Raw genomic sequence first — 26,583 nt, 5'->3', positions numbered from 1 at the left:
ACATTCTACTCATGTAAAAACAAGCTGATTCCCAGACCGTCCGTGGGCCGGATTGAGAAGGCGAATGGGCCACATCCGGCCCAAGGGCTTTAGGTTGCCTACCCCTGGCATAGTTTATAGTTACGGGCTGTTCATCTGAGCCAGGGGGGAATCAGCAACACAGACTCCCACCCACAAGATCTTCGTGATCAGGCTAGGATATAATAGATCAGGTGGTTTTTAAGATACCCTGCCCCCATGTTGTTAAGGTGCTTATAATTTAATTTTCCCAGAGAAAAAACCCACCCCCAATCCTGCACATTGATTCTACTCTAGCTTATGTGTTTCTACTAACCTCAAGTGTTAAAGCTAAGCGGGTATCATTTTGGTCAGCCTGAATAGGTTCCATCACTTACAGATTGCCTAGTTGGGCTTGTGTGGCATATGAGTTCCAAAAAAAAGAGCAGAGATAAAAATTCATATGGCAGGAATTGTAGCTCAATGGTATAAGAAGGCTCAGGTTACAATCATGCACATCAATCAAAAGGACCAGATAGCAAGTAATGGGAAAGGACTCTGGCTGAAACCTCAAAAAAACCACTGCTTGTCAGAACATGATGATGATGAGCTAGGCAAGTTGAGTTATCCTGTCCTTTCCCTTTCAGTACCCGCTACATCAGGCATCCCCAAACTTTGGCCCTCCAGATGTTTTGGACTACAATTCCCATCTTCCCCAACCACTGGTCCTGTTAGCTAGGGATCATGGGAGTTGTAGGCCAAAACATCTGGAGGACCGCAGTTTAGGGATGCCTGCGCTACATGCACACCTCCCCCAAAACTTCTGGGGACATACGTGGGGCCACAGCTAGGAGAAAATAAAGTCTCGCTGTGCAAGAAGAAATCTGACAACTTGACACTGGACGTCGTCCATTATTTACAGAGCATATTTTGAGTGTAGAACATGGTATCCTTTCTTAAAGACATTGTGTACAGGGTTTTAATTATTCAAATACAGTCAATCCTTGTTTTGCTCACATTGGCAGGGCCCACGTAAAGGGGTTTGCCCTTTTAGTGATGTTTTTGTGTCACTTCCAGGTTTGGCACTGGGTGCGCATGCACGATCGGACAAACGTTGGTTGTTGCCTGTAATACATGAAAAGCACTTGTTTCTGGACTTCAACCAAAGCACCAAAGCTCAGTGGCAGGACACCTGCCATGCATGCAGAAGGTCACAGACTCAATCCCTGGCATCTCCAGGTAGGGTTAGGAAAGAGTCCTGCCTGAGAATCAGGCAATATAGACAGTCAGTATAGACAATATTCAGATAGAGATAGACTAATGGTCTGAATCAGTAGAAGGCAGCTTCCTGTGTACCTATAGTAAGATTTTGGTTATTAGATCCGATTATTCCAAAACTGCAGCAATGTTACCAATGGAGTGAGAAAGAATTATCGCGCTTAAGTTTTTTAAGTGCTTAAAAAAACGAGAAAGCAAAAAAAATCCATAAAGTATCAAGATTTTATTTTTCTTCTTGGAAAGTTATCACGTGAGATGTTTTCTTTAAAACAGCAGCAAGCAGAACATACAAATTGAGGGAAAAGTGGCAGCGCAGGTAACTTGGTTTGGCTAATGCCCACTCGTGTACGAAATGTACACTGGATTTCTGAGCACCCTTGTGTGTGTTTTTCTTCCTTTAAGTGTATAAGGCAGTGGTTTTTTCAGTAAGTAATCTCTATATATTTATAGGTTTATATATATGTATATATTTATATATAGTTTCAATCACAATTTTGGAGCTTCACATGCAAATTAAAATAAAATGTACAACTCAGATGTAACAGCCATCTTTTTTTTCTGTCTCTACAGCAAAGAAGCATCTATTCAGGGGCAAATTCTAACACTAATAACAGTAAAAAAGGGGGGGGAAGTGGGAAAACAACCTCAGGATAGACATGGTTGGTATGAGAGTTTGAGTGAAAATGATGGAAATTCTACTGAAGGTGCCTCCCATTGAGAGGAAGGGGGGGGGGAATGGTGGTTATCAACAGGTGCTTTTAGTCAGTTGCCTCTTTTTACTCTATCCTAAGCAGCTCCACGTCAAAAATCAAAGTAGCGTTGGGAGGGATGACTCCGGGATGCCCTGTGGTTCCATACGCCATGTCAGGTGTACAGGTCAACTTTGCTCTTTGTCCTAGGCTCATCTGGCATTTTTTTTTAACGATAGCAAATGGGAGAGAGAAAACGAGAAGCAAAAGAAAACATTAGAACATGTCAGCAACGCAAGCATTTCAAGATGTGCTCTATGTTAAAAAAAGAGTGGTTTCAGTGAGGAAGTCACAGGTCATAATCTCCATCTTTTAGATCAAGTAATAGGGGTCAAGATACCATGCAGGAGGGGCGACTAACCTGTGGCTCTCTAGGTGCTGTTGGACTGCAAGTTCCATCATCCCTGACAACTGGGCTGCTAGGATATGAAGCCCAACAACCTCTGGAGAGTCAAAGGTTTCCCATGCTTGCCATCTAACAACCAAACACCACCAGAAAAACTCAGGAATTTGCAGTAGTGCTATGCAGAATGGTACTTTGGCCAATCTGCCAACAGGTGGAAATACAGTATATTAATGACATCACACTAATCCCCAATGCAACAATCCACTAGGTGGAGCCAACAGACACTTGACTTGACCAAGGCAAGCAATTAATTGTGGGATATCAATGAGATGTTGGATGTCTTCGGATGACAGAAACTGCACTCCTAGAAACAATTTCATTGGTGTAACACCACTGAACATAAGCGAATGAACCTCTGAGTAAAACACGCATGAGGGTGAAAAAGTGCCATCTTAAAAGTAAGGTATTCCTCACATACGCTGAATAATTTTATCTGCCACACTCCACCTGGAGGTTGTATATTTGGTAATACGGTATAGCCGCTTCAGGAATCTAAGAGGTAAAACTTTGCTCCAGAAAGAGCGGAAGCAGCTACAGAGGCACTCAGTTGATCATACACCTGAGGAAGATACAGTCATGAACAAATTCACTGCACTAAATTCAGACTTTTCCTAGGATGTTTAAGGCCTATTCACATTGGCTGTGTGGATTCCCAGCTGATTGAGCCTGCAAGAAGGCAGTTGCCAAGCATGTTGCTTAAACTGAATTTACGATGCACTACTGCGAACCTAAATCACTGGTCGATTAATTTTAAAAGGTGTTATCTGATTCATTCCTTAAATTACTGCAAATGTAGGTTCTGGAGCATTTTCAGAAGTGTAGCAAAAGTGGATCTCTGCTGAATTCATTGTGAGAGCGGGAACATAGCCAATTGATGCTCCGACAGGCTGAAGCAGGAAGTGCTGGAGGAATGCCCCTGGGTTCCAAAATCCTAGGCATGTCTACTCAGAATCAAATCTCACTGAGTTAAACTGGACTTCCTGCCAGGTAAGTGTGTACATAGGATTGCAGCCATATCCTGCTGAATGCTGTTTATATTCAAAGCGGCATACAAGTCCATGCACATTACACTCTGCTCCGAGATTATAAATATGACACTCTTCCCACTCTTAACCCCTCATTATTGTACTGGTTCTATCAATTCTGAAAAGAGCATCAGCATAAACCTGCATACCTGTGCTGCGCCTTCCTCAAATCCTTTAATGACCTCTTGCCTGCCGATCTTGAACCTGAAAGGCTTGTTTCGATCTCGGGAGGAATCAAACTTCTTTCCGTTCTGTAGCATTCCTGCCAGAACACAAAAACAGCTCCTGTTCCAGTCAAGCCTGCTGAGTTTCTGAGATGGTGGCACATATGAAAAACGGCTGCCAAAGTCTGAACAAAACAGGTATGCTCTGCTGGTTTTTAAAGGCTAGGCTAGTAAACCCACATACAGAGTGGTTTGCTGCTGTAGTTATCTGGGTGGTGGTAATTCAGGCCTAGAGATCACTACCAAGCCTTGGGTCACCTAATGCTGGACACTAAAAAGCAGTACAGTGGTACCTCGGTTTATGAACACAATTGGTTCCGGAAGTCTGTTCATAAACTGAAGCGTTCATAAACTGAAGCGAACTTTCCCATTGAAAGTAATGGAAAGTGGATTAATCTGTTCCAGATGGTCCGCGGAGTACTTAAACTGAAGCGTTCATAAACTGAAGCGAACTTTCCCATTGAAAGTAATGGAAAGTGGATTAATCCGTTCTAGACGGGTCCGCGGAGTACTCAACCTGAAGTGTACTTAACCCGAAGCAAGGGTGTAATTGGTTCCCAAAGTCTGTTCATAAACTGAAGTGTTCATAAACTGAAGCGAACTTTCCCATTGAAAGTAATGGAAAGTGAATTAATCCGTTCCAGATGGGTCCGCGGCGTTCGTAAACCGAAAATTTGTAAACCGAGGTGTTCATAAACCGAGGTTCCACTGTATTTTGTTCCCTTGGTTCTGGTCTGTTGCAAGAATGAGTGACCAATTTCTTACCCTCCCAGCAATGCTGTTGCCTGCGAAGACCCCCCAGAGTTATCCAGACAAATTGGCAACTAGGGCAGCCGACACAAGACTATCCGGTTACAGACAAACAAGCTGCACTTTATATATTCAAGAGAAAAGATGACAAAAGCAAATAAGTAAACAAAAAACAGAAGTTCTCAATATTCCTACTACCAATAAAACGACAGAGGCTTTTATTTTTTTTAATATACTGAATTTTGTATATTTATGCCAAAATGCTTCGGAGTCATGATGGACTTTCTAATGTGAAAAGAATTAAAATTGTAGGCGTCAGCCAAGAGAGAAAACAATGATAAATAAAAATTTCATAGACTGCTGTCATGTCCCTCCCTTGCTTGTCTTTGTTCTAACCTAATGTGTGCATACATTTTAATCAAATTGATTACATAGCAGTACCGCTATGTTTCCCTTGCAAATAGCACACGTTCCTGAAATCAAGAACAAATAGAAATTGGCAAGCCAGAATACACTCTGTAAAGTCTGACCTTGCATTATGCAGGTTGAAACAAAGCCTAGAAAATGCAGTGGACAGCTGCGTAATGTATAAACTTTTTCTACTAAAGGCCAATGTGACCACATTCAGCATCACTTGAAACAAAAGAAGTGTGCAAGAGAAACCAGTAGAAACACGACAAAATGTTGGTTAAAATGGCACACAGATATATACACAGCATAACAAACACACACAAAAATATAATGACAGAATAAAATAGGAAAAGGATTAAGGCTTTCATTAGCATTCACAGAATATATGGGGTGCTCCTGCCAGCCAAAATGAGTGCCAGGTGTGCCTCTGTGCCCAGTGGAGTCAATAAAAGTCTCTGTATCTAAGCATAAAATGAATCATACCTAATCCAATATAATCTGCCATCACTTAAGGAAGATCATCACTTAAGTAGGGAAGCATGTTCAGTCCAAGGACTGCATTCCCTTGTGGGCAACTTTCCAGGGGCCACATATCAGTGGTGAGTGGGGCCAGAGGCAAAAGTGGGTTGAGCAATGAATGTATACTTTATCTTTGTATAGTAGGGTAGTTTCTACACATATTCTATCCTCCATCCAGGAAAGCAAGACGCATGATCAGAGCAAGGGTAATTGAGGGGTGTGGCCTAAGGGGAGTCCTGAGGGCCAGGCAGAGAGACCTGGAGGGCCACATTCAGATTCCAGGTTCCCCATGCCCAACATAGAGGTTTCCCTAGCTGCATAGTGGAAAACTTTGCTGTGGGAGATATCTGGTGATGCCCTAGAGTGGCCCTGTTCTGGATGGGTATCATTGTACATATTAACCTGGTCCTGGGGAATCCTTAAATTTCTCAGCTGCTCATAATTTACTCAATTATATTCCAATGTTGTGGGACTTAATGAAGGGGCAACCTAATGTTCTCTGTCCTCTCCCACCTGAAACAGCTATCCTTAGCAGGTGGCATAAACAGAACAAACATTTGGACATTTGGGATCCATACTTGGAATTGTCTGAATGAAGTATATGCCCAGAGGCTCTGCTGGAGCCTACTCCCCACCCTTTCCGCCCCCTTCAAACAAATGTCATGACAACAGACTAGAAGAACCATAGGCAAATATACCTCACCAAGAGCTTCCAAAATTGAGTGGAACTTAAGAGTCAAAATAGATGTGACATGGTAGCCTTGTCTCGTTTAATTATGTATCTGCCCCACTGGTGCCTAAAGAGAGGGGTAATGCCTCTCAGTTCATTCATAGGCCACCTTTCCTCCAAGGAGCTCAAAGGAGCATACATAGTTCTCCTTCTCCCTGTTTTAGCCTCACACTGAGAGTTAGTTTAGGGTGAGACTGTGATTACCAGACTAACACTGTTAGTCACCCAGTGAGCTTTATGGCCTAGAAGGAATTTGAATCCTGGTCTCCCAGGCCCTAGTCCAACACTTTAACCATGACACCTCACTGGCCCATTCTGTGGCCGAGGGAGCCAAACATCCCTTCTTCTTACCTTCCTGACTAATGTCATTCAATAAACTTTTTCTCACACATGGTTCCAGTGCTAGATCTGAGCTGGCCTTGGGAAAAGAGCATCTGGGGTGACAGAATGTGAAGCAGTAAGGCAGGAAAGTTTCCACTCCCCTCATCTACACATCCCTTCCTTGTAAGTGAATGGAGCATGCTTATGAACAAACACAGCAAACCCCCCCCCCCCGCCGCCTGCCCCATCACATCATGCTCAGCATATGACTGATTCCTTCGCTAATCCTGTCTACTGACAATATGGCTGAAGGGCAGTCACACCTCAAATAAGGCTGAGATGCTTAACTGTACCAGATAAAGCTGCACTGGTGATGTGCTGACTCATCCCAGAAACTCAGAAGCTCAAGGATACTTGGAAAAAAATTAATCTGCAAGGAGACAGTATGAACATCTGCCAAAAATCCAAATATAGCTGCAGCTGTTTTGAACCACAGTCTAAAGGAATGTAGGAACACAGACCTTTTTGCTTCTATTCTGAATACGTGCTTTACCTGGTCAGGGGAAGTTATTCACTCATGCTGTTTCCAAGTAAAATTCTCATTTTTGCAAATCTCAGTTGCAGTAAGAATACATTATCGGTTGTGATTTTGGGAATGACTATTCTGCCACTTGCTATTAATAGTCTTTGCTGCGAGCCAATCAGCATTTTAACAACCCAATATGGCTTCGGCTTCTGAGTTGCTTGTCATCTCCAGCACAGACAGGCACCGAGTGCAAGTTTTTGCAAGGCTTGCAAGTTAAATGCTCCTGCTCATGTCCTCTTTTGATCCATGTAGCACGTAGGGACTTCACATGGAGCCTGTGCCTTTGGCTGCTTTGACAACTTTGCTTTAGAGATGTCAACCGGCAATCCTGCAGCACTGGATAATGTGTCTGTAATTAACATTACAAGAGGCCTTGGGACATTTAGGTGCTGAAAGGGGAATATGATGAAATTGGGTGGTGGCGGAGCACGCTTTACAGAACAGGGTTTCAAGTAATTCACTAGGATGGTCAAAATATGCTTAACATTGCTGCGTTTCCAGTCCATTTGATGTCACCTGCCCTTTATTTGCTGAAAAAATATTTTACTCTCCTCAGTTCATTGTATTGTGTTCATATATGCATAAACAGCCCAACCCAATCTTTATTACGATCACTTATCAGCCACTAAGTTACAGTCAAACAAATATGATTACAAACTGCAATTTACCAGTCAATATAAGAATATTAGAAATTAAAACATAGCAAAGGAGAAGGATATGTGTGTGCATTGTCACACATTCACAGTCATACTTAGAATGGATTGTTGTGTGCTAGTATCGTTGGTAAGAAGATTTAATATAAGCGGTAAATGTAAATATAAACTGTGAACGTCCCACTGCCCCAAGCAAATAGGTGAGGCAGGGGGAGAAGAAATAAGAGAGAGGTTGCAGGTCTTTGCCAAGCATCCCAGGAAGACTCAGGTATGCTTCCTTTGAAACATTCCTGCATTTAGCCCAAGAAACAGGACACATTTGACAGATCACACAAACCTTGGCATAAATTGTTTTTATACATTATTTTCCCCATATATATTTTTGGATCAAGCTGGATTTTGGAAAATCGGGAGACAAGTAAAACCAGAAACTGATCATATAGAGAAGGAGTTCAGAGAAACCCCTAGCATGTCAACAACACATGTGAGAAGTCTGCAGAGTCATGCATTCAGCTAGGGTGCAGAAGAGCCCTATAGACATTTATGCATGGAATCCTCACGGTAAGGGGGATTCTGGGTTCTCTCACATGGAAGAGAACACATTGCACCCACATTGGTAACTTACTTTGGGTCTCTTCTCACGTTGGCTGAATGCTTGGTGGGGAACATGACCAGAGAACACAGCAACAATGGGCAAAGTTAGCACATGTGCTTTTAAAACATGAATGGGTTCATCAGAACCTCTGCCTGCTATATAAAGATGTTCGTGTTGACACCTCCATATCCCTGGCCAGAAGTGATCGTGCAAGGACTAGGAAGTCCTACCCACCCTGCACACAACTGCCATTTAAATTTTAATGATGGTGCTGATCCCTTTTTGGGGCAGGGGGAGTTTAACTCAGTCACACTCCCCTCCAACTACTGAATCAGGGACAGGCCTATTTAACTATGTAGCACTTCTTTGTTCATGCACAGCTGCCATGAAATGACAAGTTGTGGCAGAGAAGCAAAGTTCCTTTGACCACTATATTGAATCAAGCACCATGAATAAACCACATAGCAATGAGCTGAAAACTGAGATAGTTGAAAGGCAATGCCAGAATTTAAAGGGAAAGTATTTGTTATTTCACCTGCCAATTTGCCCTTTGCTCACTCATCTGTGAGGCCATTGGGTTGGGGCTGGGAAGAGGAAGAGAGTATGGTGTCAATGGAGGGAGCTGCCATCTTTTCTTTTGGCACTGAAAATGCCTACAGTCTGATCAAGAGATCTGAGATGCTCCTTACAGAAGGTTTGTCTGGGCAAATCAGGCCTGAGTACCATGTCTGCAATCAAACCCACAATAACAGTAACAGTATTTTATTGATCCTCCCTAATCCAAGTGTCTCTCTGAGACTATGACAATCTCCAATTCTCTCTAGACCACATGCAGAAAAAAATACCAATAACCAGCTGGACTGATGATAGTCCTCTAATTTGATCTTCATTTAACGTATCAACAAAAGCTGTTGACTGACAGTCTTGATTTGTTGCACACAGCGAACAAGCAACTGGACACTTTAAAATGCACATGTGGTGCGCACAGCTGATGAGACCAGTTAAATGGATGACATCTTCTATTGCAGCGTGAGCACAGAGTGGTAGTTTGGTGGTTAAGCAAATTATGAGGCTATTCCACCTTGAGCACTGGTGTAACATAACTGCCTAAAAAGCACAATCTGGGAAAGCGTTTATTCACAATCAACTCACCCAGGGGTCTCAGGTAAACCATGATATCTAAGCCATAGCCCCTACTGTCTTCTGCAAGAAGGGGATAATATGATCCTACCTGAAAATGTTGTTGTAAGAAATATTGAGATAATGTATGGAGAATGTTTTGAAAACTCAGGACTATATAAATGTGAGGTATGAGTTATTGTTCCTGAATACTGCTTGTGGCATGATTCAGAAATGTGATTTAACCATTGATGCAATCTGTATTTTCATTTTTGTGGTTATGAGCAGCTGCTGCTCAGTTATTTATTTATTAGCCTAATGGATTCCTAGACGTGCAGGAGACAGTTACAAAGCCATGCAAGACACACACTTTAGGGTTTCAGGAAATCCTAATCTGCACTGCCAGAGAACGTGATGTTATAGATCATGTTTTGCAAATATGCAAAATGTTTTGAAGAAGGAGCTACACTTTTATTTGAACCTGTCAAAATTAGAAAGTTCAGTCTTTTCCATTTTTCTAAATAATGTCGTCGGTCGAAGCCACATATCAGAGTCCTAGGTGGTCTATTGTTTCCTAGCTTTAATGCAATCTTTGGATGGGTATATAGCAATTTCACCATATATATGCATGCACCTGATGAGGGCTTCCAATCCCCCTAACTATTTGGCAAGATAACACAGGCAAGCATCCTATCCTGAGGTTAGCAAGCTCACAAGGGGAGGGAGGTGCTGGTGCGTATGCCTAAAAGGTAAGTAAAAAGAGGAGAGTTTGTGTTTTGGAAGCATTTTTTATGTTCTTGACAGACAGACAGACAGACAGACAGACAGACAGACAGACAGACAGACAGACAGACAGACAGACAGACATAATCCTCTCCAGGGATGAACTTTGGGAAATAGCTTCTGCTACCCTGTTTCTCCTAAAATAAGACGTAGCCATAAAATAAGCCTTAGCAGGATTTTTAAGCATTCAAGGAATATAAGCCATACCCCGAAAAAAAGCCATAGTGATAGGCTTGTAGGTTAAACTGTACCATAAATAAAAAATAAAACATCCCCTGAAAATAAGCCATAGTGTTTTTATTTTTTTATTTTTTTAGGATAAATAAATATAAGACGGTGTCTTTTTTTTGGAGAAACACGGTAGATGGCCCTTTCACCAGAGCAATTTTGTACCATTTTTAAAATGTGCTTTCATAATTTTCTTTCTTTTACAAATAAGATGACAGATGATTTTTCGTAGTTCTTGTTGCTTAAGATGTACAGGTGTGTATTTTTAATAATACAAACAAAAGTGGACAACAGCCCACCTGAAAAAATGCAGGGAAGGGCAAGGCAGACTACATAACCAGAATTGCTGGAATGTATCTCAGCCAGAGGCATTAGGGAGGCAGGAGGGAGGCAAAGGAGAGCCAAACTATCACTTCTGTATCTTACTTCTCACCCCAAGGAAGATCAGACCTCCATTCAAACTTGTAAAGTTACCCAAACATATATAGCCATTTCCAGAGCTATCCCTTCACAAACAAGCATTGGGAAAGAAAATAATCCCCCCCGATTTGTTAATGAAACAATTGCTTTGATTCAATTCAAACAGGAAGAAAAAAGCATGTTGTGTGGGAGATCTGTGACTGGATCTCTCAACACTGTGAATTGCATCCTTCTCACAGACAACGGTTTACCCAAGAATGAGACAAGGGTTTTGTGTAAGGAGTTACCATTGTCTTTTGGGCTTGCTAACGGGGAATACTGCTTGCAAAGCTTTGAATGGGGAGCTAAAGGTGTCACTCAAAGGCTGACTGGGCAATTTCATCCAGGCACTGAATAGACCCAAACCTGCTTAGCTTCAGTAAAATATCTTCAGGTTAGGCTGCACACCTAAGAGAAGGAATGAGGCATAGGATTAATGCTGACCCTTACTGGGTGAGTCTATTCAGAGGCTGCTTGAATGTCATCAACTGGTAGATCACCAATACAACTTCTGCTTCATAATAACACCAATGCTATGTTAGAAGATTGGCAGCTTCCTGAAGACAACAGAAATACAAAGACATTTTCAAATAACTAGGCTTCCCAAAATAGCTGCAGACACATTTGTGTGGGAGAATACAACAATAGTACACACTGTGGGTAGTGAAATACTAATTTTCTTATAATAATTGATTCACATTTGGGGATGACATTCAATCCAGAAATTCACAAGCAGAAGGTGTTGTGTTGGATTTGTCTCATTCACAAAAATACTCCAGACTTGACATGAAGATGTTAAATCTATGGATCAGAGCTACTCCTATAATTCTCAATTAGCAATCTCTATCACAGCTGCCACCCTTCCTGGTGCATCTAAATTATACACAATTTCAGCTCATGTGCAAATCATAATTTCAAGCTTTCCTTGATTCAGAAGGGGGAGGAGGTGTAACCACAGAACTCTGAAATGCCACCTGCCAACTAAATGTGGCAGATAAATATTTTAACAGCAGCCACTTCATGCTGGGAAACTTGGCATGGCTGTTGAAGACAATCAATAGCACCACGACAGAAATGTGCATCCTGTATGGATTAGCTCAAGAGGCATGCTGGAGCGGGGCGGGGGGACTCTGACAAGCAGGACAGGATGGCGTGTGCTAAAATGGCAGAAAACAAAGTACCCCCTGGTTTACAGCAGTGGCAAAAACCTGTCTTGTGGGATTTGCTGCCTAGCTTAAAGAAAAACACCAGTTATCACTGGGGATGGGGTAGGGGAGAATCTGTCCCAGGCAGCAAAAGAGGCCAAGATGCTTAGGTCTAGCTTTCACTGGCACAGAGCCATATATGCAATGAAAGGCTTAAGAGACCTTTCAGCTGGTGTCTCTGTGCCAACAATAGATATGAGCAGCAAAAATATTTACAGAACTAAAGTGGGATGAGACCAGAAGGTGGGAAGTCATGCTGGCGCTTAATATAAACACAAGAGCACCATTAGAGAGCCTAGTTGTGACCCATGTTGGCCTACCACAACCCGCGGGGAGCGTCTGCACAGGGAGCCCCGACAGATGGGGAAGAATGACTCAATCCAAAATTCATGTCACCTCCTAGCACAATATCTCTTTTCACACATGCTGTTCTGCCTAGGCCATCCCTTGCCACAAGGGATATATTAATAGCAACAAGTTCATACTGTACATACTGTAGGAACGCAAGCTCTTCCAGAGCAAGGGTGAAGTCAGAGCTGTAAAAACCAAAGCAAACCATTTTTTAAGAAAATGGAACGAACATTCTCCATTTGAATCCCCCACCCCAATCAAATCCAGTGCTTTCACAAAGATGGTTTTACATGGAAAGGAAATCCAAAAAGCTCAATAATGTTATGCTCTTAGAGCAAGCAGGCCAGGAGGTAGCTGTACAGCGAGCAATACTAGAAATATCTATATGTGGTGTTAGAAACTGGGATAGAAAAGCTAGGGGCCAAATGGCTTCTGGGACCTGAATTGTGGGTGCCAAAGCATAATGTCTAGTCACCACTGGGGTGTGTGTGTCAGAAACACTTTTATTATTTTGATAAGCATGAATTAATACCCAATTCACATAAGTAAATATCACATTCTTAGCAGAAATTGTTAATACATGTTTAATTTGGTGTTTACAATAAAAATACTGGTACCATGCTTTAGTTTTCAAAACACTCTACTCTTTATTGTTAAACTCCTTAACATACTGTTTATCCTTAACATATACTTCAAGGCTTCACAGCACATATATTTCAGTAATACATGAGTATCGGCCAGGCGCAAAAAAGGGCACCCAGACATTTTGAGGTTTTTGCAAATAAAGAATCTTTAGGCACAACATGTGCCTGGCACCCTGCTAATTTCGAACCCTGTCTATATGGCTTGCTATTCTCTCTGAATCTTTGTTGATTTTTAAAATATTTGAGTTCAAACATGTATCATGATGTGCCAGTCAATACCTACAATGGGAGGCCTATGCAGGAAAAGGGCCTTGATTCAGTGACAGCACATGCCTTGCATGTAAAAGGTCCCTAGTTGAAACTGTGAAGCTCCTGTTATTTTTGCTACTGGATGCTGCATGTTGTAATCTTGTTACATTTATAGTATTGAAATGTGTGTGTGTGTGGGGGGGTTATGTTATGATTGCTATAGGGATTCCACTCCAGATTTGTGTAGGGCTTTCTTCTCCTGAAGATATCCCGCAAGGCAGCAGAGGTTTAGGGTCAGAGTTTTCCTTCTCCTAGATGGGCTACCTTCCTAGGTTGAAGAGTCCCACCTGCCCTGGTTAGATGGTGCGCTGTATGCCTCCTTCAGGCAACTCCTGCAGCCAAGCTGGTGCCAAACGTATTGCTCTGCTTTCCTTTGGACCATATCAGCAAGGCCGAGATAGCAGTCTTGTCATCTGGGCAGCCCAGGACCTCCATACCCCATACCTGCCAAGTCCTGGACGGAAAAATCCAGGATCGGCAGCCCACGACACCGGAAGTTGCGTAGACGCAACTTCCGGTGGCGCTTTGCCCTTCTATGGGCACCAGAAAATGGCGGCGCCAGCGCCGGAAGTCGCTTCTACGCATGACCGGAAATGCGTAAAAGCGACTTCCGGCACCGCCACCGCCATTTTCTGGTGCCCATAAAAGGGCAAAGCGGCACCAGAAAAATGGCCGCCGGCAGAAGCAGATTTAAGAGAGAATATCGGGATAAAAACCTAAACGGGAGACCGCCGGGAAACGGTAGGAAAAAAGGGATTTTCCCGGCGAAAACGGGATACTTGGCAGCTATGCCATACACACTGCCCAGCCTTGCACCCTGGGGACATCATTTGATGCTACTATCACGGCAGTTTGACTTCACCCCCAGAGACACAGTCCATTCTCTCGAGACAGATGGATGCCAACCAAAAAAAAAAATTGTTTTTCTACATAATTATGAAATTGTTACTGTGTTGTTTTGCAGTATATTGCAGTATATTCCATATATTCCATATATTATTATGAAATTGATTGTAGTGCTTGCTTGAACTATTTTCTTCTTTGCTTTGCTGTAAGCTGCTGTCAGCATGATTTATTTTTTGGGGGGTGGGGGTGGAAAAGCTGCAGACACACAAAATCAATGAATGAATAATCTCTGGTAGACCTTGTGGGTTAGTAACTGGAAAACCATTGTCAGTCAGTGTGACTCTATATATGGCAGTTTCCAGTGCTTCACATAAGCAGATTCCTCTATGACTAAGGACTTGTGCCGGGACTAATCATGAAAAATACAATATCACAACAAACACATACACAAACACTACACTTATACTTTTACCATTAATTTTCTGAATCATTTTATGGACTTCCCCTTTCCCCGCTCTTTCTTATTTCCAATATATTCTCCTCTTTAGCAATTTATCTTTCTCCCAATTTTATTAATCCTTTTCATTTTAATTTCCTTGCTTAAAAATCCTACCCCTCCCAGACCTCCTCCTGCCACAAGGAGACTCCAGAATAAGGTAGGACAACAACCAATCCTTTTTACAATCGGGCCCCACCCCCACCCCCACTTCCCCTCATCCCATCACCCCCCTCTAAAGTATATTTTTAAGGCCATACCAGCCATGCACTGCAGTGTGAATGTACCTGGATGAGGGCTATGAGAAAAGGGAAGAGGAAAGACTGAAGTTGGCGGAGATCCCCTCTTCTACATGTAGAAGAGAATGGGTCATGCTCAGAGCAGTGCTGACTATAAGGGTTAAAACCACACTGTCAAATTCTTGCCTCAAATTTCCCCGCAAGTGAACCAATGTACAAACAGCAATAAATGCCACTTATTAAAACAACCACACATGCACAAAATCAGGACTGCAACTTTTAAAACAGAGAAATCTGCCAAGTCAGCAGGTGCCAGTTTTAAATGACGACGACACATTTAAGTTGGTGGAGATGGGAGCTAAGATCACACTTTTAACAAGTTGGTCATGTAATGCTGCTGTAAAAACGGGGTTAAAAACAAAATATTGAAGATGGGGATTCAACAAGAGGTGGTGTGTTGCAAAAAGGTTGAAGCAGTGCTTTTCTTCTAGGAAAAAAAGGTGTGGGTAGTGTGCATACCCTTGCGTGCCCCCAGAAAAAAGCACTGGATTAAAGCAACTCAAGGATAACTATACCGCAAGAATGCAGAATGCTGGTTATTATGGGGCTAAAAGCAATATAGAGCAAGTAGAACCATAAGGATTTATAAAATCTGCCAGTGATTCTGGAGCAATATTTCATTTTAATTAGCCAAATTATATAAATACCGGTATGTGTTTCACAGGACCCTAATATATACATACATTCCTAATATACATATACAAGTATTGCAAAATAAGCTTAGCCGACATAGAATTTTGCTCAGTTTCTGCACAATGAGAAATGCATGGTAACCACAAATTCCATAAAAGCACTAGCTACTTTTAAAAATACAATAACCCTTAAGACATATTATGTAATACATTGTCTTCAGCAAAGCACAGCATCAAATACAAGGAACCCCCTCGGAGGTCCATGCAAAATATGATTCCCACTGAAAATACAATATTGCTTTTCAAAACTGGTTATTTAGGAACACAATCCCCAGCCGCCCATTTTATCCTCACAACAAAACCCAGTCAGGTAGGTTAGGTTGAAAGTTACTACAAAACTCTTTGTGGAGAGGATACCTGGATTGACTATGCATAAATAAACGTACAGTATTGCTTGAGTATGTGTACTGCATATCAAACTTAATAAGAATGTACCACGGGACAAGTTACTGTAGGTATATGTTATTCTTGTATTTACATGAAAACCAATAAAAATTATTTGGATTTTTTTAAAAAAAAAATTACTGGCCCAGGATCATCCAGTGAGCTTAGTGTATCAGAAGGGGGTGGGGTCACCCCAGGACTCCCAGCTCCCACAATCCATCATTCTAATCACTACACCACACCATAGACAGAAGGACAATAAAGTCTATTCCTTTTTATTGTTTGTTTAATCCAGGGTTTCCCAAACTTGGGCCTCCAGCTGCTTTTGGACTACAATTTCCATCATCCCCAACCACTGGTCCTGCTAGCCAGGGATGATGGGAGTTGTAGTCCAACAACAGTTCAAAACCCATGTTTGGGAAACTCTGGTTAATCAACACTTCACAGAAAAAAAATGGCAATGAATAATTTCCACTATCGGCCATGTTGATTGTCCATGCTTAGAAACAAAAAGATGTCCCATTCATTAAACAAAAACAAAAAAAAACCACCCCCATCCCCAAACACGGCTAAGAAAGTGAGAATGACGGCAGGATCAGAACAATTCTGTCTCATTCCCGTTGGCCGGTATTAACTTGTTCTACTGACTCAGTCGTTCTGTGTGCCATATTAGCAGCTGTCCATGCTAGCTCTTCAGGATGAGAGAGAGACTGATGCACCAGGAGATACCTAATCGCACCAGTAATTATTCACATGTTATCACCTCTGTGACTTATTTCCAATCACACATAGATACATTTCACGCTGTGATATATTTTTCACACATAGGCTGCCCCGATGGAAAGAGCATAAGGGAACAGCTGCCAGCTCCACAGCTAGAGAGGCTGTCTGTCTTCTGGCAGGGTTCCTGTACACTGAAACAGCTGCACAGACAGGCAGAAATGCAGCAGGTACAGTTTTACCCGGCAAGGAGTCGTAGCGAAAGGGGAATCGGCAGCCACTTAATTATACCTTGCATGCTGCTGTTCAAGCCACCCTGACAACGTTGCAACCTTATCCACTGCTTACACACACACACACACCCGTATCTCAAACATTACAGCAGCACCAGGGCTGATTGCTTCACACTGTCTTTCACACTTACAATGTCTGACACAGTATCCAGGTCTAAAATAGAACTTGGATGTGATGTGGTTAATCAAACCAAACACAGTTGGTACAGGGCTGGCCCCAGACATTTTGCTGCCCGGGGTGTAATGGCATGTGCTTCTTCTCTCCCCGCCCCCCCCACCCGCCAGCTCAAGGGGCACAGCACCAAAGGCTTGCCAGGTCATTTGGCACCAGCGGTAGAAAACACCACATTTCAGGAGTAAAAACACAACTCTTTTATTTATTTATTCACTCATTCAATTTCTATCCTACCCTTCCTCCTGAAAGAGCCCAGAGTGACAAACATATTGATGACGACGACGACAACAACAACAACATTATCCCAGGGTGCCCAGGGAGGGTGTACTTTAGCCATCAAATGCCTGGGTAAACAAGAATGTTTTTAAATTTCTCCTGAAAGTCAAGAATGAGACACATGTCACCAGAGAAGACAAATGGAGAACTGCCACTGAAAAGGCTGTGTTAAGGGTCAATGCCTGCCAGGCAGCTGCCGGTAGTACAAGCGTCCAAGATGGTTGACGTTGGGGAAGGCACTCTTTTTAGTGTAAGTTCCAAGCTATTTAGGGCTTTGTATACTAGTACTAATGCTCTGAATTGGACCTCACTGGCAGCCAGTGCAGCTTTCAGGACTGGGGTTCCACTGGGTTCCACTGGGCTGTCCCACTTATCATCTTCAAGGGCAGCCCTACATATAGCCAGTAGCCAAGATGGGAGGTTACCAGAGCATGAGCAACTGAGCTATCGCAGTAGCTGGAGAGTCAGCTTAAGTTGGGCACAAGCACTCCTAGTTACAGAAGTCACTTGAGACCCTAATGACAAATTGGAATCCAGAAGTACTCCCAGAAGTATTTGTTTCTTCAGTGGGGAGATGCAAACCTTCCAGAACAGGTTGTACACCTAATTGCTAGACATGGGAATCACCCACCCGCAGTGCTTCTGTCTTATTGGGATTCAGCCCTAATTAATTGGCTCCAATCCAGCCCTTCACGGCTTCCAGACACCTGTAGAACACCTTCACAGTCCCTCCCGATTACGATGGAATGGAGATAAAGCTGTGTGTCATCAGCACACGGGTGGCACTGCGTTCCAAATCCCCAGATGACAGCTCCCAACGGTTTCATGTAGATTTTAAATAGCTCAGGAGACAGAACAGACACTTGTGAGACATCAGAGTCCCAAAGCCACTAAGCTGAGCAACAATCTCTGAGTACTATAGCAATACACTTCTTCCAGGCATACCTGCAGAACTAAAGTCCAGAGATTCTTCAACTCCTCACCAGACTACTTCAGACAGCTTAGTCAGGGAGGTGGTTGGGCAGCCTCCCAAGTATAAACCAAGTATAAACCCTCACATCCAGTTCCCAGATAGACTGACCTCCTGGGGAGAATGATAAAACTTTTATGGATCACTGCCCTGTCCCCTCCACGTCTCTCTAACCTTGACTGAATCTGTACCTTCATGACACCTAAAATGAGCTGCCTGAGTGGCCACTCCACTCTACCTCATGGTAGGGTTTGGCCCGATGAGAAAAACGCCAGCCTTCACCTTCCGTAGAAGACAACTAGATCTACTCTTCACCAAAAAAATAGTTTCTTGGTAGTTGATTCAGGCACAATCATGCTTATAGTTGCAGAAGCTCAATAACATGGCTCATTCACACGTATACATCCAGGGTCGGCTCAAGACCACAAAGTGCTTCCCTCCACCAGAGAAGAAGTGAGTGATGGTCTACATCAGGGGTCCCCAAACTAAGGCCCGGGGGCCAGATGTGGCCCAATCGCCTTCTAAATCCGGCCCACGGACAGTCCTGGAATCAGCATTTTTTACATGAGTAGAATGTGTCCTTTTATTTAAAATGCATCTCTGGGTTATTTGTGGGGCCTGCCTGGTGTCTTTACATGAGTGGAATGTGTCCTTTTATATAAAATGCATCTGGGTTACTTGTGGGGCATAGGAATTCGTTCCAATTTTTCTTCAAAATATAGTCCGGCCCCCCACAAGGTCTGAGGGACAGTGGACCGGCCCCCTGCTGAAAAAGTTTGCTGACCCCTGGTCTACATCATGAACAAGGTGGTAATAAAGATCTACACTGAGAACGATGTGGGAATCTACATTAGGTACAAGAAGTGGGGGAAGGTCTACTTTGGGGGGGGAAGGGTAAGAGAAGACCAGCAGTGCCTCCTATTCACCAAGAGGGCGCTCTAGAGGCAGCACTGATGGGGGGATGCCAAGGAAGAGGCAGATCTGGCCTCCAGGAAGTGTTTCACAGCTGTCGCCGACCCTGTAGCAGTGGCAGCAGCAGCAGTGGGCGAAGCATTCCTTGGAGGCTGGATCAGCTGCCACTGTTAATCCTGCCACCCAAGGTGATCACCTCACCTTGCCTCATGGGTGGGGTCAGCTCTGTACGCGTCTTAAGGAAATTCACAAGCATACCATATTACCAGTTTAGAAACAGTACAAAAGACAACTGAAGAGAGGTTGAAAAAACAATTCAAAGTGAACACCTAAGGCAGAGCCCTTTTCACCCAGCTGGAAAAGCTTGTCAAAACAAAAAATGTCTTCAACTATTTCCGGAAAATACTGTGAGTGGATGCTTGTCATATCTCATCAGGGACGCTGCTCCACATGGTTTATCATGCTGTATATTTCCCCACCTTCCTACCCTATTATTGGTGGGAGGGGAAATGCCCAACATGACGACGTTGAGACAGGGAAAGTTTTGCTACACTATTATGAGGGAGAGGAAGTCAGTTTTGCTACACTATTATGAGGGAGAGGAAGTCTGAGACAGAGCTGCTGCTCGGAATATTCAGAAAATACTTGGTTAGAATCAAAAGACGTTTATGGAGTGAAAGACATGCTACTCTGTACTTAATGCAGTGCAGAAATAACTTACATTATTTCAGGAATACAGAACAGGAACTGGAGGAAAAGAAACAACAAGGAAAAGAAACCCACAACAACAGGAGCCAGTGAATAATCAATGAGCACTCTCACTTACAAAATATTGCCAGAGTTGTCTAATTACTTTCTTTTTTTGGTGGCACAATCAATAAACAGTAACATTTTCTAATAAAGTTGCCTTCCTTACAATTCCTAATTGGTTGCAATGGCTGGGCAATTTCCCTCCATTAAAGTCAATGTCTATGCTTGGTGGCTCTTTTTTCCCCAATCTTAAGTGCACCGTCCCATTTCCACATCGGCTTGCAGTAATCCCTTTTAAACTCTGGACAAAAACATATAGAGACTGGGGTGTAACAGGGTAGGGCATACTTATGTGTGCTCTGCTAATATGCGCAGGGTCTGGGAACAGAACCACCGTGCAAAATGGTAGCCGCCTGTATGTATTTTTATGTACATTTCTCCCACACATTTTTGTATGTATGCAATTTTGCCTAGAAAATACATTTGTACACAGAGTTTCTAACAACACTTATTTTTGCACAGTATCGAGTAACATATGTTTTTGTGTGTGTCCACCCTTTCCGCTCAAATAAAGATTTGGCATTTTTTATGTTTGGCTGGTGAGTTGCAATGCAAAATTCAGAAAAGTGTGTATTCCTGTCACACTCCCATGGGTGCCAAGAGGTGTAAGTCTCTCACCAAAGCCTTCACTAAGGATACCATTGAGGGGGTGCAGTGTAGTGCAGTGCAAAGAAACTGGGGAGAAACACAAGGTTCAAAAAATGATCTAGAGACAACCCTCCCAAGATCACTAACACAGGGTGTCCCAGCACCACGTAGCTCAGCAATCATAGAAGACTAGGTTTAGGAATGAAGAGCTTTTCCCCCAACAATTGGAAGGCTCAAGAGGGAGACCTTTAATACTGCAGTCTCCTAAACTACATCCTAACCTCAGCAGTTCATTTTCAGTTGTCTCACAAGGACACCCTTGCAGAATTGGGCTGCAGAACTCAGAACAACTGAGCAAACTTCACCACCTTTGTTTTGTCTTCTGCCAAGTAATGCTCCACAAGATCTTACTGCAAAGCAACTGTCTGGGGGTGGGGTGCTTTTCTCTGTGTGCCACATTATAATGGCAGAATCCCCCCCATCATCTGGATCTACCTGCAGTTTTGAATTTTGCACCTTTTCCCAGAAAAACCACTGGTGTACATTCAGCACAATGCAGCTTCCTGTTTTCTACCACTGCAGCAATCACACTTCACAACCACACATGAAGAGCCTGCGTGCAAACAGCTGTATGTGCATGATGGGCTCTCCTCACAGAAAAGCCAGCTCTTACTCAGTGCTCTTACCCTGAGTGCTCCCTGGAAGGACAGATCGTGAAGCTGAGGCTCCAATACTTTGGCCACCTCATGAGAAGAGAAGAATCCTTGGAAAAGACTCTGATGTTGGGAAAGATTGAGGGCACTAGGAGAAGGGGACGACAGAGGACGAGATGGTTGGACAGTGTTCTCGAAGCTACGAACATGAGTTTGACCAAACTGCGGGAGGCAGTGCAAGACAGGAGTGCCTGGCGTGCTATGGTCCATGGGGTCACGAAGAGTCGGACACGACTAAACGACTAAACAACAACAACACTCAGTGCTACGACACTATCAGCAGCAGTAACAGAGGTGGGGACAGACAAAGGCGGCTCTGCAATCTATGTGGGCTGCTACCTGCACACACACTGTCCCCCAGACACACGCATTAAAATTGCCCTACATTACACTCCACTTCTTCATGTGGATTTTCTTTTAACACCCTGCTTCTTCAGACTCCCTCAACCACACCCCAGATTCTTGGGTTCCACTCTTTTTAATGCTGGGCTCTGCCCTGTAGCCTATGGACGTTTGAAAGCGAGTCCCATTATTTCAGGTTGGGATTACAGGTGAGTCCCAGCTCTTAGTAAGCTGAAGACCACTGCACCCAAACACTGATAGGCTTTCTAGCTGCTCTCCACGAATAACATCATAAGTGTTCAGTATGTACTGAGCAGTAGAGGGAAGGGTAAAAAACAGCAAGGCCAGAGTGGAGTCATTTGTGCTGTACTGAAGAAATCAAGCTTCTGCTTTGCCTTCTGTAGTGATGACAACATGAATAGCCAGACTACAACCTCTGGTCCTTTTTATGAAATGGGTGGGGAGAGGGAGAGAAAAGCTAGAAGGGTCAAGGTACTTCATTTAGTATAAGAACCTGAGCAACAATTATCCGAATTCATGTAAATCAATAGCATTTTGGATAACCTGAATGCCATTATACAAAGATGTAGGACATCACGAATCAGTATGGAGAAATGAATATGGTTGGACTGCAAGCGGAAAATAACAATCTGAAAACACAAAATGGTCTATTCATAATGGAATTTACCTGTATAATGGACCACACATGTCTGGCCTTTCTTTGGAAATGTCCTTCCTGTTTAAAAATATAAACAAACACATATGTTAAAAATGCTGTAGAATATCCTTTAGGAAAACTGGATGTTTAAAAAGACAAAGCAAAATAAACTCATTCATATCGAAACCTACATTAAATACAAGATAAAATGGAAATTGAATAATTTGGGTTTTCTGTCTTAAAAACACCGACCAGTGTAAGAAAACAAAGGTGCAGAGGCAGAGATGGTGTCATGCAGTGTGGATGACATTGTAATCACATACCTGTAGCTTCTGCTAGTCTCGCCCTCCCATAGAGTGGCTTATATGTGCCATTTGGAAAGAAGGGGGAACAGATTTCAATTTTCAGTGACCATCAATTTAAACAATACAATTGGGATCATTCCTTTAGTACTGATCCTATGAAGCCTCAGACATGGCAGAGCCTAGAAACTAAAATAGTGTGTTTTTTAACTAAATGACAACCATACCTAAAGGGGGCCCACAAATATGATTTCAAATAGCAGTGACCAAAAGCTTGATTTCGGCCAGCTTCTAGTTTGCTTCATCACAGGACCATTTTCAACAAAGTTATCAGTGACAAAGGGAGGCAAACGGCAGTAGAATGTGCCTTATACTGGGATCATGATGCCTTCCACTTTGTCCCTGTAAAATCCTTTTGCTGAGCATCTGGTCCACAGGGGACACACTTTATTTGTAAGCAGGAAATGAGACAGCTTAGTTTTGATCGGCTACCTTAAGCACAAAAGAGCAGCCCTGCTCATTCAGACCAAAGACCTAGAATAATAGAATTTTAGAGTTGGAAGGGGACCCAAGGGTCATCTAGTCCAAACCCCTGCAATGTAGGAATATTTTGCCCAACGTAGGACTGGAAGATATTTCAAAACGTTCTAAAGTTGTTGAGCAAAAATAAATAAATTGGAGCTATTTTTTCAGGTAAATCCTGAAAATGACACCGCTGACATGGCTTGCCATGCGTCTGGATTTTCCCGGACATTTTTAGCGATTTCTGCCCAGACACTGCTTCCAAATGCGGTATTCTGGCTATGTCCAGGAAATTCCAGAGGTATGGCAACCCTACGTGAACCCACAATCCTGAAATTAAGAGTCTCACGCTCTACTGACTGGGCTATCTAGTCAAGCATCCTTTTCCCATGGTGGCCAATCAGATGTCCCAGGGAAGCCCACAGGCAAGACAAAAAGGCACTTATTCACCTGCCAAAATCTGTAGACTATTGTCCACAATAATTATATTCACTAGTCTGGGGTTGTAAATCTGGTGAAACTGAAGAGTTATGCCTGGCTGAACACACTGTAACCATTTTAGAATGAGCAGAGCATTTGAGGTTTTACAGGATTCTTCCTCTGTGCTGTGAGCTGGGCTAAATTGCCATCGTTCTATTGTATACTGTATTCTCAAACCAAGCTGCACCATGACGAAGACTTCAAAGTCAATGTCTGGCTAATGACTAAGTGGCACACATTTCCTTCATGACAAAAAGCTATCTCCACATGTTACTGTCAGCAACAAAACCCTGCCAATTCCCATTCACTGATCACCCCCACCCCGTTACATCAGGAGTTATTTGCTTTTCCACCTCTGTAGTTGCAGCAGTGGTCTCTTCAATAAGAGCCTTCTCCAGGTTTTCACAGAGGAGCAAGCCTGAAGCCTCGTCTCTCTCCTGAATGGAGAGGCTCACATTTTAAACAGGGAAGTACAGCGTACTATAATTTGCTCTTGTTACTAAATTACTTCACTGCGCTTGGATTTATGCAGCTGTCAGCAAATGCCATTTAAATATCCCTAATCGCTTGTGGCTGCCGATGCTGCTGCCAAAGAAGCAGAAGACTGCAGCCCACTGATCCACAGAGCCCTCTGGGCATTTTCCCTCATTATGTTGCTCAGGACAGGCACCCTCCACCATATTCTAAGTCAGGGAGTCTCACGTTCCCCCCCCCCCACCTGACAGCAGGAAAACACAGCTTCCAGCCCCCACCATATATGTATGTATATTTGCATTTAGCATTTTTTCCCACGCATTTTGCATTTTAAAATTCCCGTTCTGAACATCCTATAGGTTCCACTTTCTCCGATCCTCCCTGATTCAATCCCCTGACAGCTAGAGAAAGAGACAGTCACCTACCCACTGAGCCCTCTGACCTCAAATATCCCTCTGAAATGATAGGAAATCCGATCCCTTCGTCAGCCGCAGTTGGGCTGAAATATACTTTACAAGCTTGGCAAGATGGACAAGAGTGATAGCCAAGGCAGGAGAGAGCCAAAGAGCCACAGGGTACTGACCAGGGTGTGGAGAACAGGAGGAGGCGCTGCACCGAAAATGAGGTACCCAGAAACCCTGAACACACACCTGCATTGCACTGAGCTGGCCCTCAACAGCTCCGTCGATGGAACCTGAGGCTCTTAATATCAGAGTCGTGGGTTCTAGTCCCATGGTGGGCAAAAGATCCCTGCATTGCAGGGGGCTGGACTAGATGTCCGTTGGGGGGTCCCTTCCAACTCGACAATTCCAGAACTGACGTTGTTCCACCGTTACCAGGAGCACCCCTACTTGGTACGGTACCATTCCCTGGCCAAAAAACTCCCCTTTCAGTTCATTCATCGCCAGAGGCTTCACCACCACCACCACCCTCCTTTCCCCCATAGGCACCCAGCTCCTCCTGCAGGATGCTGCTTTGCCCTGCCGTCCCTCTGTTCCCTGCGCCCCTCAGCCCGAACCCGCGGCGAGAGGGGCACCGCACCGTCTCCCGGCGTGATGGTCTCCACTTCCACCCCCATGGCCGCAATGCTCCCGACGCGGCGCGCTCCCGCTTGGCAACCTGCTCCCCGCACCACGCGCCGCCGTCCTCCTCGGCCGGTCCCGGCTTAGCGAGACCCTCCAGCCGGCGCATAGCTCCCCGCCCCTCTTCGCAGCTGACGGACAAGCGCCTCCGGAGCTGTCCATCAGCCCACCCGGCCAATGGAAAAGTGGGGAGGGGGGCTACAGGCGCCGCCGTCGCCCAATCCCCCCGCGAGGTGGCGGAGGGGAAGGCAGGGCGAAAAGCGTACCCCAGCCCCTTCCGTGGGGAGGAGCTCGGCGGCGGAGTAAGAGGCAGGTGGACCGCACTGCAAAAAGAAAGGCTGGCAGGCAGGGTGCGCAGCTTGCGGAATGAATGCAGTCTTGTTTCCTTGGGGAAAACAGGCGCTGCTCCTTTGGCAGCGCAGAGTCTGGCTTGCCAAACGCGTGCGTGGAAACGATTCGGCATTTTAAGTGGCGGTTGGGTGGCCATATGTCATGTGACATCCCTGCATTGCAGGGGGGTTGGGCTAGATGATCCTCGAGATCCCTTCCAACTCTGTGATCCTATGATTCCAATCTAGGGCTTTTATGCACTTTTTTAAACTTTACTTTGCTCCGTTCCATGCTGAGTATCAAGACCCATTTCAGAGGCAGAGTGCTAAGGTGCGAAGCTGCTCCTATTCGAGGCTGGTTCAAGGGTCCCATCTCCCCACATGAACCAACCCGGACCCTGCGATCTTCCTCGTGTGCTTCTTCCACAAGAGTTCTGGAGTGGTAAAACAAGAATGGCCATTTTCTGCAGTGCCCCCCTCGCCTATGAAATGCTCTCTCCAAGGAGGCTCACCTGGCACCTATATTAAATATATTTAGGCGCCAGGTGAAACCATTTGTCTTCAACCAGGCATTTGGCTGATTAACATTCTGTGGGCTTTAAAATGGGTGAATGGGGGAGGGAGGGGTTATTGGTTTGCTTGGCTTTTGTTTTATTATGTACTTTGTGTTTCCATTCTGTATTTTTATGTTGTGGACTGCCCTGTGATCTTTGGATGAAGGGCGCTATACAAAATTTAAAAGTAAATAAAAATACCACAGAGTAAGGATTCAGGCCTACCAAAGAGAATTGAAAAAGCTGCAACTGCAAGACTCGTTTCCAGAGAAACCCTCTGTGCAATCCTGCCTGCAGCCTCAGGAAATAAAGCAACGAGGACCC

The 26,583-nt window shown here is 43.9% G+C and overlaps 1 protein-coding gene across 2 annotated transcripts; it reads right to left on the bottom strand.

The window, feature by feature from the left end:
- Positions 1–1,479: 1,479 nt before the first annotated feature.
- On the bottom strand, positions 1,480–25,437 carry FKBP1B (FKBP prolyl isomerase 1B). 2 transcript variants are annotated; one of them, XM_035109969.2, is made up of 4 exons: positions 25,336–25,437; positions 22,547–22,594; positions 3,605–3,717; positions 1,480–2,180 (listed from the first exon to the last, which is right to left on the bottom strand). In XM_035109969.2, exons 1-4 carry the CDS (start codon positions 25,370–25,372, stop codon positions 2,052–2,054), a joined length of 327 nt encoding a protein of 108 aa, XP_034965860.1. In that variant the 5' UTR covers positions 25,373–25,437; the 3' UTR covers positions 1,480–2,051. The 2 variants fall into 2 exon arrangements, with proteins under 2 accessions (XP_034965860.1, XP_034965862.1); XM_035109971.2 differs by lacking the exon at positions 25,336–25,437 and adding an exon at positions 24,174–24,224.
- Positions 25,438–26,583: the final 1,146 nt, after the last annotated feature.

This window comes from Zootoca vivipara, chromosome 3 (assembly GCF_963506605.1).
Source record: "Zootoca vivipara chromosome 3, rZooViv1.1, whole genome shotgun sequence".
NCBI lineage: Eukaryota > Metazoa > Chordata > Lepidosauria > Squamata > Lacertidae > Zootoca > Zootoca vivipara.
This window is presented reverse-complemented; position numbering and strand designations above follow the sequence as displayed.